The 13,040-nt window shown below is 41.7% G+C and overlaps 1 protein-coding gene across 1 annotated transcript in view; it reads left to right on the top strand.

Moving 5' to 3' along the window:
* Nucleotides 1-13,040, top strand: part of CACHD1 (cache domain containing 1) — a 205,604-nt gene that overhangs the window by 157,840 nt on the left and 34,724 nt on the right. Inside the window, exons 9-12 of the mRNA XM_045064669.1 lie at nt 3,552-3,785; nt 7,623-7,772; nt 8,543-8,666; nt 9,890-10,007. Coding sequence (XP_044920604.1) covers nt 3,552-3,785; nt 7,623-7,772; nt 8,543-8,666; nt 9,890-10,007 — 626 coding nt within the window. The remainder of the gene's footprint in view (nt 1-3,551; nt 3,786-7,622; nt 7,773-8,542; nt 8,667-9,889; nt 10,008-13,040) is intronic.

Raw genomic sequence — 13,040 nt, forward strand, 5'->3', positions numbered from 1 at the left:
GAAGGGAAGCAGGCTCCCTGCTGAGCAGAGAGCCCGATGCGGGACTCGATCCCAGCACCCTGAGATCATGACCTGAGCCGAAGGCAGTGGCTTAACCCACTGAGCCACCCAGGCGCCCAATTTATTACTTATTTTGGATTACTCATTTTAATGAACTAAGGATTACTTGGATGACTTGGATTACTTTTTTTTAATTTTTTTAAGATTTTATCTATTTATTTGACAGAGAGAGATCACAAGCAGGCAGAGCAACGGGTAGAGAGAGAGGAGAAAGCAGGCTCCCTGCTGAGGGAGTGGGACATGGGGCTCAATCACAGGACCCTGAGACCATGACCCAAGTCGAAGGCAGAGGCTTTACCCACTGAACCACCCAGGTATCCCTGGAGATTATTTTTTAAATGCAGACTCCCAGGCAGTACCATTGGATTTTTATTCAGACCTGCTTAGGCGAAGTCCAGGAATCTCTGGTTCAGCATGATTCTCTTCCCAGGTGTTTTGTGGGCTCTCGGTGGGAGACCTCAGGTGAAGTTCTAGAGCTTCTGAGTTCCAGTCTCTATCAATGAGCTGTGTGACTTATGGTGAGTTACGGAGTCTCTTGAGGCTTCAGTTCTGTTTGTAAAAAAGAAAATCATAAAACATACCTAGAGTTGCCACGATACTAAATAAACGAGATGGAACGTGTTAAAGGTTCCTGACCCCAGACCTGCTCAAGAACAGGTCCTCCCAGCCGATCAAAGGAGTGAATTAAAGTGTGCGTGATTTCCTGTCTCGGTATACCTCAAAGGCAGAGCTGCTACTCTCTCGCTCTGGTCCAGGACCAGCTCTCTCTTCAGTATGTCAGGATTCCCTGTCCCCCAGAGCGTTCCTGCTTCTGTTAAGCATGTCATCCCTGATACTGAGTGACGGGCTCAAATGCTTTTCTCCTTCTCCCTCCGCTTTACACGCCTGAGCTTCCGAGACATGAACCGTGTCTTCGTTCTCTTTGTGTTCTGAACATGGAACCCCAGGGCTGAGCAAGGATGGTCTCTTTACCAGGGGCTCATACCTTGCAGCGTTACCCCCTGGGTGCCATTTACACCTTTTCCCTGTGGTTTAGCTTCTTTGGCTTGGGAAGGAGGAGACAGGAAGGGAAGAAAAATAAAGTTGGTCAAGCAAGTCTACAGTGTGTAACATAAGAGTGCACTGAGGTCCTGTTCTCCAGAAGCTGGTGACTCCTTGAAAAAGATAGACAAGGCAGATGAATTGAGAGCAATAGTCCAGGTAAAGAAAACATGAAAGGAAGTGATCCCTTATTTTCCAAATTTAGATTTGAAGGTCTGCCCCCACTGATACTGAGTAAAGAAGCTTCCCCACTGTCAGCCATCTCTCCAGTGGCCCTGAATCTTCATCCTAGAGAATCTTGTGTACCTGCTAAGCCCCTGATAATTCCAGTCTTTTAAAACTTCCGGTTCCTTCCCTCTGACCACCCTTATCTCTCTTTTCCCTTTAATCTAGCTAGACACAACATCCTCACTGCTGGTTTCCCTCTCCAGATGCTTTCTTTGAGCATTGTTCATTAAGGTTGACACATTCTTACTCTGTCAGTCAGGCTTCAGATAGGGAGGCAGAGCCGCTGTGAGAATTTTCATGTCATGAATCTATTACCAGAATTAGAGTGTCCACAACTGAGGAGAAAACGGGAAGAGTAAAGATCCAGAAAGAGGAGTCAACAACCCAGCATTTAGTAACCAGCTGTGGTGTGGGTGAATGAGTTGGAGTTTATGGGGATGTCTGAAAGTAGGAACATTGAAGACCCCATAGGAGGTCTGCATAAGAAGTTCGTTGGCTCTTCGTGGCTGCCATACCCCTGTGGACTCTCACTGGAACATCTGCGATGAGCCTAGGGTTGCCCTTGTGGAGCAAGGCAGCCAGCAGCTGAGAAAAGGAACTGAATGCCCATTGGGGAAGGGTAAGACAAACTGGAACATTCTGGTCCCTTCGTGTCTGTTTCACCTCTCAAATCTGTAGTAGTTCCATTTTGACCACCTTTAAACTAGAAACGGAGAGGGGAAAGGTTCTGGGAGATGGAGTCTCCGGAAGGACGGTGCTGGTGATAGAACCATCTACCATACTTACCATCGGCCGTCCCACTGTCACCTTGGCCATTCCTGTCATGAATCGTACATAAAATATGCAAGCTTTGATAACCCTCCATCCCATGGTGCTTCTTTGCCTCATTAGTTGTTCCCATTTGTTACTTGTCTTTTACATTTGAGAGAGTCAAAAAGTACATGACAAAGAAAGGGAAAGTGTTCAGCACTTTGAGTTGTCTCCTTTTATCATCCACTTCTGTGCGTTTCAAAAGGGCGTAAGGCCCAGGATCCATCATCATGCCTTTTGTTTTTGGTGTGTCTGTGTGTGTGTGTGTTTTTGTTTTTGTTTTTGTTTTTTAACTCTGGAATGTACCACTCCTCTCCTCTCCTTTTAACTCTGGAATCTCCCACTCCTCTTAGCATCATTGTTCCTGCAAAATCCAAGTTATCTAAATAGTATGTTAAGAAGGAAATTAAATCCATTAGGTCCACGTATGACTTTAGAAATGGACTTCCAAGGCTAGAAGTATACACACTCCTTAGTTAGAAATGATAGAATCAAATAGGGTGGGTGAACCAGGAACTCTTCAGTTTTGTTTTGTTTTGTTTTGTTTTGTTTTAAGACTATATAGTTGAAGAACATGAGGCAGAACCTATTTAAAACTCATTGGTAAAATCTCAGTAGTGACTGAAATCATTTGAATTTGTTTACAATGGCACCCATATGGGATCAGTTACTAATCCTTTTGACTGTGTTCCAACAATAGCAAACCGAAATTTTTGAAAAGGTTTATTAAATTTATTTTTATGCTATAGATTACAGATGTTGTAGAACAATACATCCCAGTATGCTTAAATCTTTTACAAAGTTTTTAAAACCCCCTAAACGTAGAAAATACACATTAAATAAATCAAATCCAGTACTGTCCTAACAGTATCAAGCATGAAAGCATTTGTAATTAAAATGAGCTTAAAGACACAGGGTTTGGAGGCATCACTAAATGCAATACCTAATTCTTCCATTTAGTTCCATGTGACTTTGGCAAGTGTTTAATAGGCGAAGAGGTAAGAAATGGAATGATAAACCTCTATCCTTTAAAACTCTTACAACTTCATCTACTTTAAATGCAGATTTCTTAATCACTACCTTTGCTTTCAAATATTAAAGGCAGAAAAATTAAACTTTTAAGGGGAAAGCATATCGTGGCCAAATGGGGCTTCTTTATTTTTAACGCGTGTGGTTTTCATCATTGCCTTTTGAAGAATCCCTTTGCCCTCTTGATTGTTTGAGGAAAGACTCTGCCTCATGCTTTGTTCCTCAGCAAAATCTGGTAGCTGTTTCCTGGGTCCAGGTTGACTCTGCAAGTCCCCTTTGGCATTGCAAGATTTCCGTGCCCTTATTAAACCTAACTGGCCTGGTTATTGTGTAGACATGTACCATTTTGGTTTACACTGTCTACCTTTGGCTTTCCATTTCAGATGGGGTGACTGGCTTGAAAGAGCTGGCTTTTCTGAGAGATCTAGCTGAACAGAACTCAGGGAAGTACGGTGTGCTGGATCGGACAGCCTTGCCTGTGATTAAGGGAAGCATGATGGTGCTGAACCAACTGAGTAACCTGGAGACCACAGTTGGCAGGTTCTATACCAACCTTCCCAACCGGATGATCGATGAAGCCGTCTTTAGCCTTCCCTTCTCTGATGAGATGGGAGATGGTGAGTCTGGGGAAAACTTCCTATTCAAGTAAGGGGGAAAGAAATGGACATGAGTCCATCAAGGCAAGAACTTCTAAATGGTGTTCAGCACTTGGCCTGTGAGTGTTAGAAGGTCTGAACAAGCAAGGGGAACAGTGTCCCTCCCTACCGCCTGCAACCCCCCACCCCCGGTCTCTGGTCAGATGGTGGCACAGCCCTCTGCCATCCATCCGTTAGGAATGTATTTTAGAACAGAAACCCCCAGCCCAATTTTTTCCACATTGCCTTAGCCTCGGTCAACATAATGGGTTTGCTTGCTGTGAGGGCTTACTGAGGAGTCCCCAGAATCCAAAAGCTGTTGAACTGGAACAAAAGAGTGACTTTGCAGAGCAGACAGTAGATCTCAGAAGCGATTAAGATTCAGCCTGAAGGCTAAAGCAGCATGGTGTGGTCGGACAGTACAGATTTGGCGTAAGAGGTTTTCAAGCCCCACTCGACCCCTTAAATTGTTGTCCTTGATCATTCATTGAATCTCATTCATTCATTCCTGTTTGGTCACCTGTTCAAAATATAGTCATGTTTTTCGTATAATATATCTTTCAGGTTATTAGGACAAGTGACTCATAATACGATGCTGGGGAAAGTGTTTTAACCTTCACATGATTATCTTTCGTGATCTATGAAATGGGAAGGCCATTCCCGTCAAGGCAGTCATGAAGAGAACATGCCTGAATGTACGTGAAGCACCTAGAGTAGCGGCCGGCCTGTATGCTCAGGAAAAGTACAGCCGCCTTCATGCCCTCCTCATCATCTTGTTTATCCCTTCCCAACATGCTTCCCTTTCTTCTCTGACAGGATGAAAAGGAAGGTGCTGACTAGCCAGATAGACACTATTACCACATGGGATCCTGTTTTTATGTCCCAATAACTAGGAACTCTCACAAAGACAGATATCCTGAGCAAACTTACGTGTAAAAAGTAACAGGCCTAAAGAGTAGGTTTTCTAGAAATTAGGTAGGCATTTTTTTCCCCCCATAAGGAAGAAATATGGTAACCTCTGATACATGTCTGTTTTTTTATCCTTCCAAATTCTGGCAGAGCCCACAGACAGGGATAGGATAGAAACTCCCACGTGCAGATAAAGTTATTTCCTTTCATAGGGAAAGGTCGAGCTTGAAATGCAAGTGACCTTTTATGCATCTAGCCCACGGTATTGAGTGCCAGCCAAGCCTTGTGTCAGGCAGTGATGGGTAAGGCACACATCCCACCCTCAGCAAGCGTGGAAGTCTGATAAGAGAAAGACGGATCAATGAATCATGTTAATATTGTGTCAGAGGAAAAAAGGCAGATGTGGAAACCAAATCCTGTACAAGCTTCGGGGGCTTATGCAGTCAAATCCTGTTACTATTTGTGATATCAGGTAGAGTAGGACCTTTTCTAAAATTCACCTCTGCCACCCCGAGAGTCACAATAAAAGCTTTCAGTTAAATTGTGGGCAAATCTTTGGTTCCTCGTTGGCTGGTGCTTCCCAAAAAATAGGCCCATCCTTAGGGCCTGTTTTCTGAATCCTCTGCGGTGTATTTCAGTGACTGCTTTCCTGGTCTGTCCCAAACCCCTACTAGAATGTGCCTTTCATGTTGGTCTTCTCAGTTCCCGGAATAGGTGGACAGCATCTCCTCTAACTCCCCAGCATGGGCATCCTGAGCCTGGGGAACCCCATGTTTACATGGCTCTCGTTCAGAACCCCCACAGATGAAAGTATTGGTAACTGGACGTACTTCTTTCAACAAGTAAATTTGTGTGCTTTGGGTTAAGGTAGAGAGGGCATTTAGGGATTTCATTAAGTGTAGCAAGAGCTTAGCATACTTTATTTGCCACAGTGGAATGAAGAGGCTTCCGTCCAAATTGATAATTGAGAAATAAGATTGTGGGGTTTTTTTTCAGGCTTGTTCTCAACATAGCCAAAGAAATCTGAAGTGAGCGTATGGTCTCAGAGTCTTTCTGTTGTATTTCACTGCCTTATGAAAACAGCTTTAATCTTAGACACAAGTCCAGGGGAGCATGGCATGTAGGTCATGACCTCTGTCTGTGTGCCAGCCCTCGAGCATTCCTCCCATCATTTATAACCCATTTTTCCAGGGATACCTGAGCAAAAACCTCCTTAAGGTACATGTTTGAAACCTTGTGTTGACTGCCTGAAGAATACATTTGAAATTATAATAGAGAGCATACAGCTTTTCTTATTTCCTGTTTCACTGATTTTATAACTGACAGAAAACATGGCATTCATTTTAGGTGTACAACATCATGATACATATATATTGTGACGTGATCACCACAGTAAGCTTAGTTAACATTCATCACCTCACATAGTTAAAAAAAAAAAATTTTTTTTTGTCATGAGAACTTTTTAAGAACTCTTAGCCACTTTCAAATAAGTGATACAGTGTTGTGAACTATAGTCACCACGCTGTATCTTACATCCTCAAAACTTAAAACTGGGTATAACTTCTCACAGTTTTTCAGTGTTGTACGCACTTCTTCCTGCCCAGTGGTACGTTTCACTGGCCTTTGCAACCCCAGCACGTTCAGTAATACTTTGAGTGGACCTCACATGAGTTTCTCTGTGGAAGTCTGTGCTTTGCAGGGATCTTCAAGTATCCCTGTCCCTTTCCTGGGAGTTGATAGAAGAACGGCTTTCTAATATGCCACTAGGGTGTGAACCTGCCGTTGAGAGCAGGAAAATACAAGTGTAAAATGGAGAGGAACCAGCCTTCTTTTTATTTCTGGTTTTATGTAGTACCATAGGATTGTGGCACTGCTGGGGGTGCTAGAGTTCTTTTTGTCTCTGACCCATGAAGGGAGTATTCAGAGAGGCGGCTCCCCTTACCTCAGGAGGAGAGCCCAGTGGTCCGGACGCACAGGGCCACGCACTGACCCCACTGCTCACACTCTCTCCTCTTGTACATTTTCTTTGCCTTTGCTTTTCCCTGCCCTGATTATCTTACTGTTTTTGTATGGTCTGTGAGCTGAGAATGCCATTTATATTTCCAAAGCCTTTTTTTTCTTTTCTTTTTTTTTTTTTTTTTTAAAGTATGTGCAACTGAAACTGGCCAGGAAGCCTAAAGTATCTACTGTCTAGCCCTTTAGGTTAAAGTGGAGGACCTTACAACCCACGTGACTCAAAATACAGTGCTTTGGAAACTTAGTGTCTCCTCGAGCTGCTTGGAGTTATAATCAGTCAGATCTTACTAGATTCTCTACCTTCCCAGGTTTTTTCACTTCATCTTGTCTTCTGGTGGATTATATTAGTGGAATAAGCTCTTTTTGTCTATCTGCCCCCTAAAAATCAGTAAAGCAGTTTCCACTGTGTCCCCTAAGCAGATGTGGAAACCTGGGCTCCACAGAGTTATGCCCATGTTTTATTTACAGTACATAAAGGGGCACAGTGAGGCTAGAACCCAAGTTTTCAGTGTCCTTGTCCCATGGCCTTTTCACCTTCTGTTGAGTCTTCCCCAGCTGAGGGAACAGAATCATGAAGTAAGTACTGCTGGTGTTTTGCACTGATCTGGAAGGTCATTATCCTCTTAGGTGAAGAAATAGTGGAAAATGTCTAAGTTGTTTCCAAGATTAACTGGGGTATCCGAACCCCACAAAAGACTCCCCTTGCCCCGCAGACTTGTTCACATAATGCTGTCTGCAGAGGCAGGGGTTGGCTCCTGGATCACACAGGTCACCTCTTCCAAGCAGAACTGAGATGGCCGATCGTAGCCTTCATGACTCACTAGAGCACAGCTCCAGCCTTTGTCCAGCGCCTTCTCTGCTATCCTTCCGATTGTTTTGTTTTTTAACCCATAGGTTTGATAATGACTGTAAGTAAACCCTGTTATTTTGGAAACCTACTTCTGGGAATCGTAGGCGTGGACGTGAACTTGGCTTACATCCTTGAAGACGTTACGTATTACCAAGATTCTTTGGCTTCCTATACTTTTCTCATAGATGACAAAGGTAATCTGCTAACAATCATGGGAAAGAATGACCTTTTTTGTAACCTGAAGAAAATAATCTGTAGATATTCTGATACTAACAAAGTTAGGAAGATTAGAATATTTATAGAAAATTACTGTGACTAGAACTGCTCCTGTGTAGTGGAAACCATAAAGATGGCAGAATGAATCTAAACATGAGGCATTTGTTTCTAGGGGCACGTGGGTGGCTCAGTCCGTTCAACATTCGATTCTTGATTTTGGCTCAGGTGGTGATCTCAGGGTTCTGAGATGGAGCTCCACATAGGCAGGGAGCGTGTTTAAGATTCTGTCTCTCTAAAAAACAAACCAAACAAAACGTCTTTGTTTCTATTTTGTGCTAAGGAGTAGGTAACAGTTATTTCAACATCAAGAAATTAGTCTTGAGGATTGAATGACACATAATATGATCCTTTGGAGTTTATTTTTCTATACTGTTATCTTTATATTCACTGGCATTAGGTTTATGTAATCGATTAGAACATTTTTATAAAACAAAACCCAATGACCAGTACCTCCAGGATATTCTTGATTAGACAGTTGTTCCATGATTTAAGGCATCTTTCTACACTTCAAGAGTTTTACACAAGAACACATAAAACAAGTTCCATTTTTATTGGATGGGTGAGTTACTTCCTGAGATGTTGCATACAGAGTATCCCGCATTTCAAATGTATGATGGGCACTTATATTAGTATCTGTACTTCCTACAGCATGTTTCCCATAGCATGTGTTTTTGTTCTCTTATTTCAGGGTATACACTTATGCACCCATCTCTTACCAGGCCATATTTACTATCAGAACCCCCACTTCATACTGACATCATTCATTATGAAAATATCCCAAAATTTGAGTTGGTTCGGCAAAATATCCTAAGGTAAGGAAAACGTGAAAGTTGTAGTATTTTGGGTTTTTTCCTGAAAAAAAATAAGAACTTTTGAGGTAAAATATGAGTTTTTATTATATGATATAAAAGAAGTATATGAATTAGGGGCTCCTGGGTGGTTCAGTTGTTAAGCATCTGCCTTCAGCTCGGGTCACGATCCCAGGGTCCTGGGATCCAGCCCCACATCAGGCTCAGTGCTCACGAGGAAGCCTGCTTCTCCCTCTCCCACTCCCCCTGCTCGTGTTCCCTCTCTCACCTCTCTCTCTCTCTCTGTCAAATAAATAAATAAAATCTTTTTTAAAAAGTATATAGGGGTGCATGGTTGGCTCAGTGAGCTAAAGCCTCTGCCTTCAGCTCAGGTCATGATCCCGGGGTCCTGGGATCGAGCCCCACATCCAGCTCTCTGCTCAGCAGGGAGCCTGCTTCCTCCTCCCTCTCTCTGCCTGCCTCTCTGCCTACTTGTGATCTCTCTGTCAAATGAATGGATAAAATCTTAAAAAAAAAGTATGTTAATTAATGTTATTAAAAGTATACTCAGTAAATTTTTCATAGAAACAGTAGCTAAAATTTTATTTACTTTGTATAACAACAGGAATGGTCTCTTAAAACTATTACTTAGGGAAAATGTCTTGTAAATCAGATTCTATGTTCACATTGCCATTAATTGTAAAATCAGATATATATTACCTCATTTAAGAAAAACTCCAGTTATACTAAATTGAAAAATGTTGGCAAAATAAAAGGTTAAGTTGAGGACCAGCTTTCCAGTGTGCCAAAAAATAGCTTGGCAAAATAGTGTCCATTCCACGTTGACAGCACAATCATATACAGCGTTTTCTTTTGAAACAAAAAACAGATTGGATTTTTTCCAACCGTGATACATTATTTTGGCAGATGGTAACCTATAGAGAAACGGGTCTTTGTGCTCATTGGTTATAAATTAATGACAGCGATTCCAGAGAAGTTTGTCTCTGGAAAGAATTAGAATTTGGTGGGGGGGGGGGGCAGGGGAAGAGAGCAGGAATACTTTAGTGCTGAGCTGACATCATGCTTTTACAAAATTTAAAATTTCACATTATTTCTTTCAAAAGTGATGAGCTTCATTGCTTTTCAAAATCAGGAGGTGGTCATTGACTCACAGCTTCTTCCTTGCCTTTAATTAAGTGCTTAATTTTATCTTTTGCCTGAAGTATTTCATTCTGTTGCCAATGCAGCCTCCCTCTGGGTAGTCAGATCATCGCAGTCCCTGTGAACTCATCCCTGTCTTGGCATATAAACAAGCTGCGAGCCACTGGAAAGGAGGCCTACAATGTGAGCTATGCCTGGAAGATGGTGAGTTGCGGGACACCTCGCCTGAGGAGCCAGGGAGTGCATTGCTATCTGTGCGAGAATTCCGGGCCACTTGGGTCTGATCACGTTGCTAATCAGTGTTCAAGTGATAGGGAAAAGGACGATGCCCTGGAATGTTATTTTTCCTATTTTGTGGGTAAAACCAATCATCGTTCATGTGTCATAATTAAACTGTGTAAAAGGATACCAAGGAAAAAGTAAACTTTACCTTTCCCTGTCTCTTACCCTTGACCATTCCCCAGAAGCTGCCATTTCTATCACTTTCCAGAACATTCTGTGTTCCTACACAGGCAGCTCTAGTTGGGCTTGTGCATGCACGTTTACTGGCTGGGTTGTGTGGCACTGCACTGATGGACCAAACTTCTCTGAATAGTCCTCCTATCAATATACCTTTAGATTATATCCAATGAGGTGATCTTTTGTTGTGGTGGTGGTGGTGGTGGTTTTTGTTTTTTGTTTCTTATTTTGTTTTTTTATCATTTTACACTCAGATTGTGGCAGTTAGCGGTTGAAAGGGAAATATGAAAGCATAAATGCCCTCTTTTGACATTATCCAAGGCAAAGAAACTTTCCGATTAGAATCTGGATTATTCATATTCACCACCAGCAGATGGACAGTTAAGTGACCGTCTGTGGCCCCACTTCTTTGGTGTCCTTTAATGAGTCTCTTTCAGATAGCAGGTGTCGAGGAGTCGAGGTTCAAGCCCACACTGCCAACATTATTCATGTTACTGCCCTTCACACCCTCTACCCCGCTAAAAAGAAATGCTGTTACGGGACCCATCATACTGTAATTGGCCAAAAGCAGAGCAGACTGATTGTTTGATCATCAGTTTTAATCGCTAAATTTAAAACGCAGTCATATTAGAGGTTCTCTTCCTTGGCCATATCTGGTGTTTAACCCATGGATTCCAAGTGGATCTATCTAGTCATCCCTTGAAGAGTGACTTACTGACCATTCCCAGTGAGCTACGAAGGATAAGGAGGAATGATACTTTCTCTGTCCCCAGAGAGCGTCCAGTCCAGTGGTGGATACGGACAGATCACTCAATCCAGTGTGTCTGGCCAAAAATGACAGGAATTCGAAGAAACCAGCATGCCTGTAGATAGGATTCTCCTCCGACCTTATTCCATTCTTTTTTTTCTTCTTCTTCTTCTTGTTTCTTTTCTTAAAGCATTATAGCAACATTGATTTCTACAAGGGAAATAAGCAAACAAAATAATAAATGAAATCTCTTGAGAAATTCATAATCTACAAGCCTGATGCTACTGATCTTTTTAATTGTTTGGTATCACAGATCTGAAAGTGGTCACTCTATTTTGAAACTCGTTCCGTTCATTTTCAGGATTTTTTTTTTTAAAGAAGATTGCTTCATCTACCCTTCTTTTTATACATTTTAACATAAAGATGAATTAATTTTCGTATCAGAAGGGTTAAGCCACACCCCCAAAATATTTCATTGAAAAATACTTTTATATTTGAAATTGGAGGTTGTTTACCTCTAGTATGTTCTGATTGAAAGCAACTCAGTTGCATCCCAAGAAAATATCTCCCTTAAGGATAGGGCACCTGGCTGGCTCAGTTGGTGGATGGAGCATGCAACTCTTGATCTCGGGGTTGTGAGTTTGAGCCCCGTGTGTGGAGAGTGCTTAAAAATAAAATCCTCAAGAAAATAAAGAGAAAGAAGGAGATAGGAACACTTTTAAGACCTTTTTTGCACAGTGAATAAACCTAGTATTAACATTTTGGAAAGAAGTATTATCTTAAGATTTTCATCAGTGGTCTTGATAAATTCTGGCCATTCTGTGTAGCCAAATGGATATGATCATGTAGTTAGCCTTCTCAGAGCTCCAAAGTTGTCAAGAATATCACTACTAAGTGAAAAATTAAAGAGGTAATAAACAATGAGGTAGAAGTTACAGAGAGGCTTGCCTGGTTACCCAGCAAATATGAACACACAATTTTAAGTTCTTTTTTGTTACTTTTAGAAGTGGGGAAGCAGATACTCCTCTTGTCTTCAGGAATAAAATGGATTCTTCTACTAAATGTAATTCAAGTAGATTTAGCTTATGTTGAGAATGATTATTTAAACTGCTTAGCGTCCATAGATACAGCAGATACTGATGGATTATTTCACTGAATTAATCTAAATAGAATGTGAGAGATTATGTTGGCAGCATTAAGAGATTACTACTCTGTCACTGTGCAGCCCAAGTCCATCTTTGAGCGTTTGAGGAGGCTGCACGCTGACAAAGAAGAAAGCATTGACTTCAGAAGGTATTACCGTGTTCCTGTGTGACACAGGCAGGGCTCACTTCAAAACATGAATCCCAAGGGCCATCAGTGGGGAAAAAAAAAAAAAAAACACTCCCCAATCATGGAGAGCCCTTCTAGAAATATTCTGGTTCCTTAATGCAAAGACTTTTTTTTTTTCCCAACTAATAACATGATAAAAAGACCTGTATTGAAATCCGTTTTCCTTTCCAGTGAGGAACTGTTTCTGAAGTATTGCTTTCAGATGCTTAGGGGACCTTTTAATTTTTCTTCTACAGAATAGACCCTATTCTACAATTATATTCTGGTCACTCTGGCAAAGTTTTTTTCTCTTGGTTCCTAGGAACAAAGGCATTGGCTATGAGAGATGGGGAGAGGGGAAATCGTAAGTGCCACTACAGGATGCTGGCATTTTCTAATGGAGGGGAAGGCAGGTGGGGAAAAAGAACTAAATTTGCTAATCTAACTGAATATCCTTGGCAGCAGTCCTTGAAAGCAATCCCACAGAGATGCAAATTTCTCCTGTGTTGAAAAAGATTCTGCAACTATCTTCATAAATCCTAAATTACACTTAACTCTAACCTGCCTACTTAAAAATTTCCCCTTGATCATGAAGTAAATCCTTTGGGCTGCTTTAGTTCTCACTGTCCTTTAGTTTTAAGTTAGCTAGTTACCACACTTTCCCTTCATTGATCTACCATCTCTTAGGCAGAATCTGCCTATCTCCTTATATAATGGAC

This window comes from Mustela putorius, unplaced genomic scaffold, assembly GCF_011764305.1.
Source record: "Mustela putorius furo isolate JIRA1106 unplaced genomic scaffold, ASM1176430v1.1 tig00003853_pilon_pilon_pilon, whole genome shotgun sequence".
Taxonomy (NCBI): domain Eukaryota; kingdom Metazoa; phylum Chordata; class Mammalia; order Carnivora; family Mustelidae; genus Mustela; species Mustela putorius.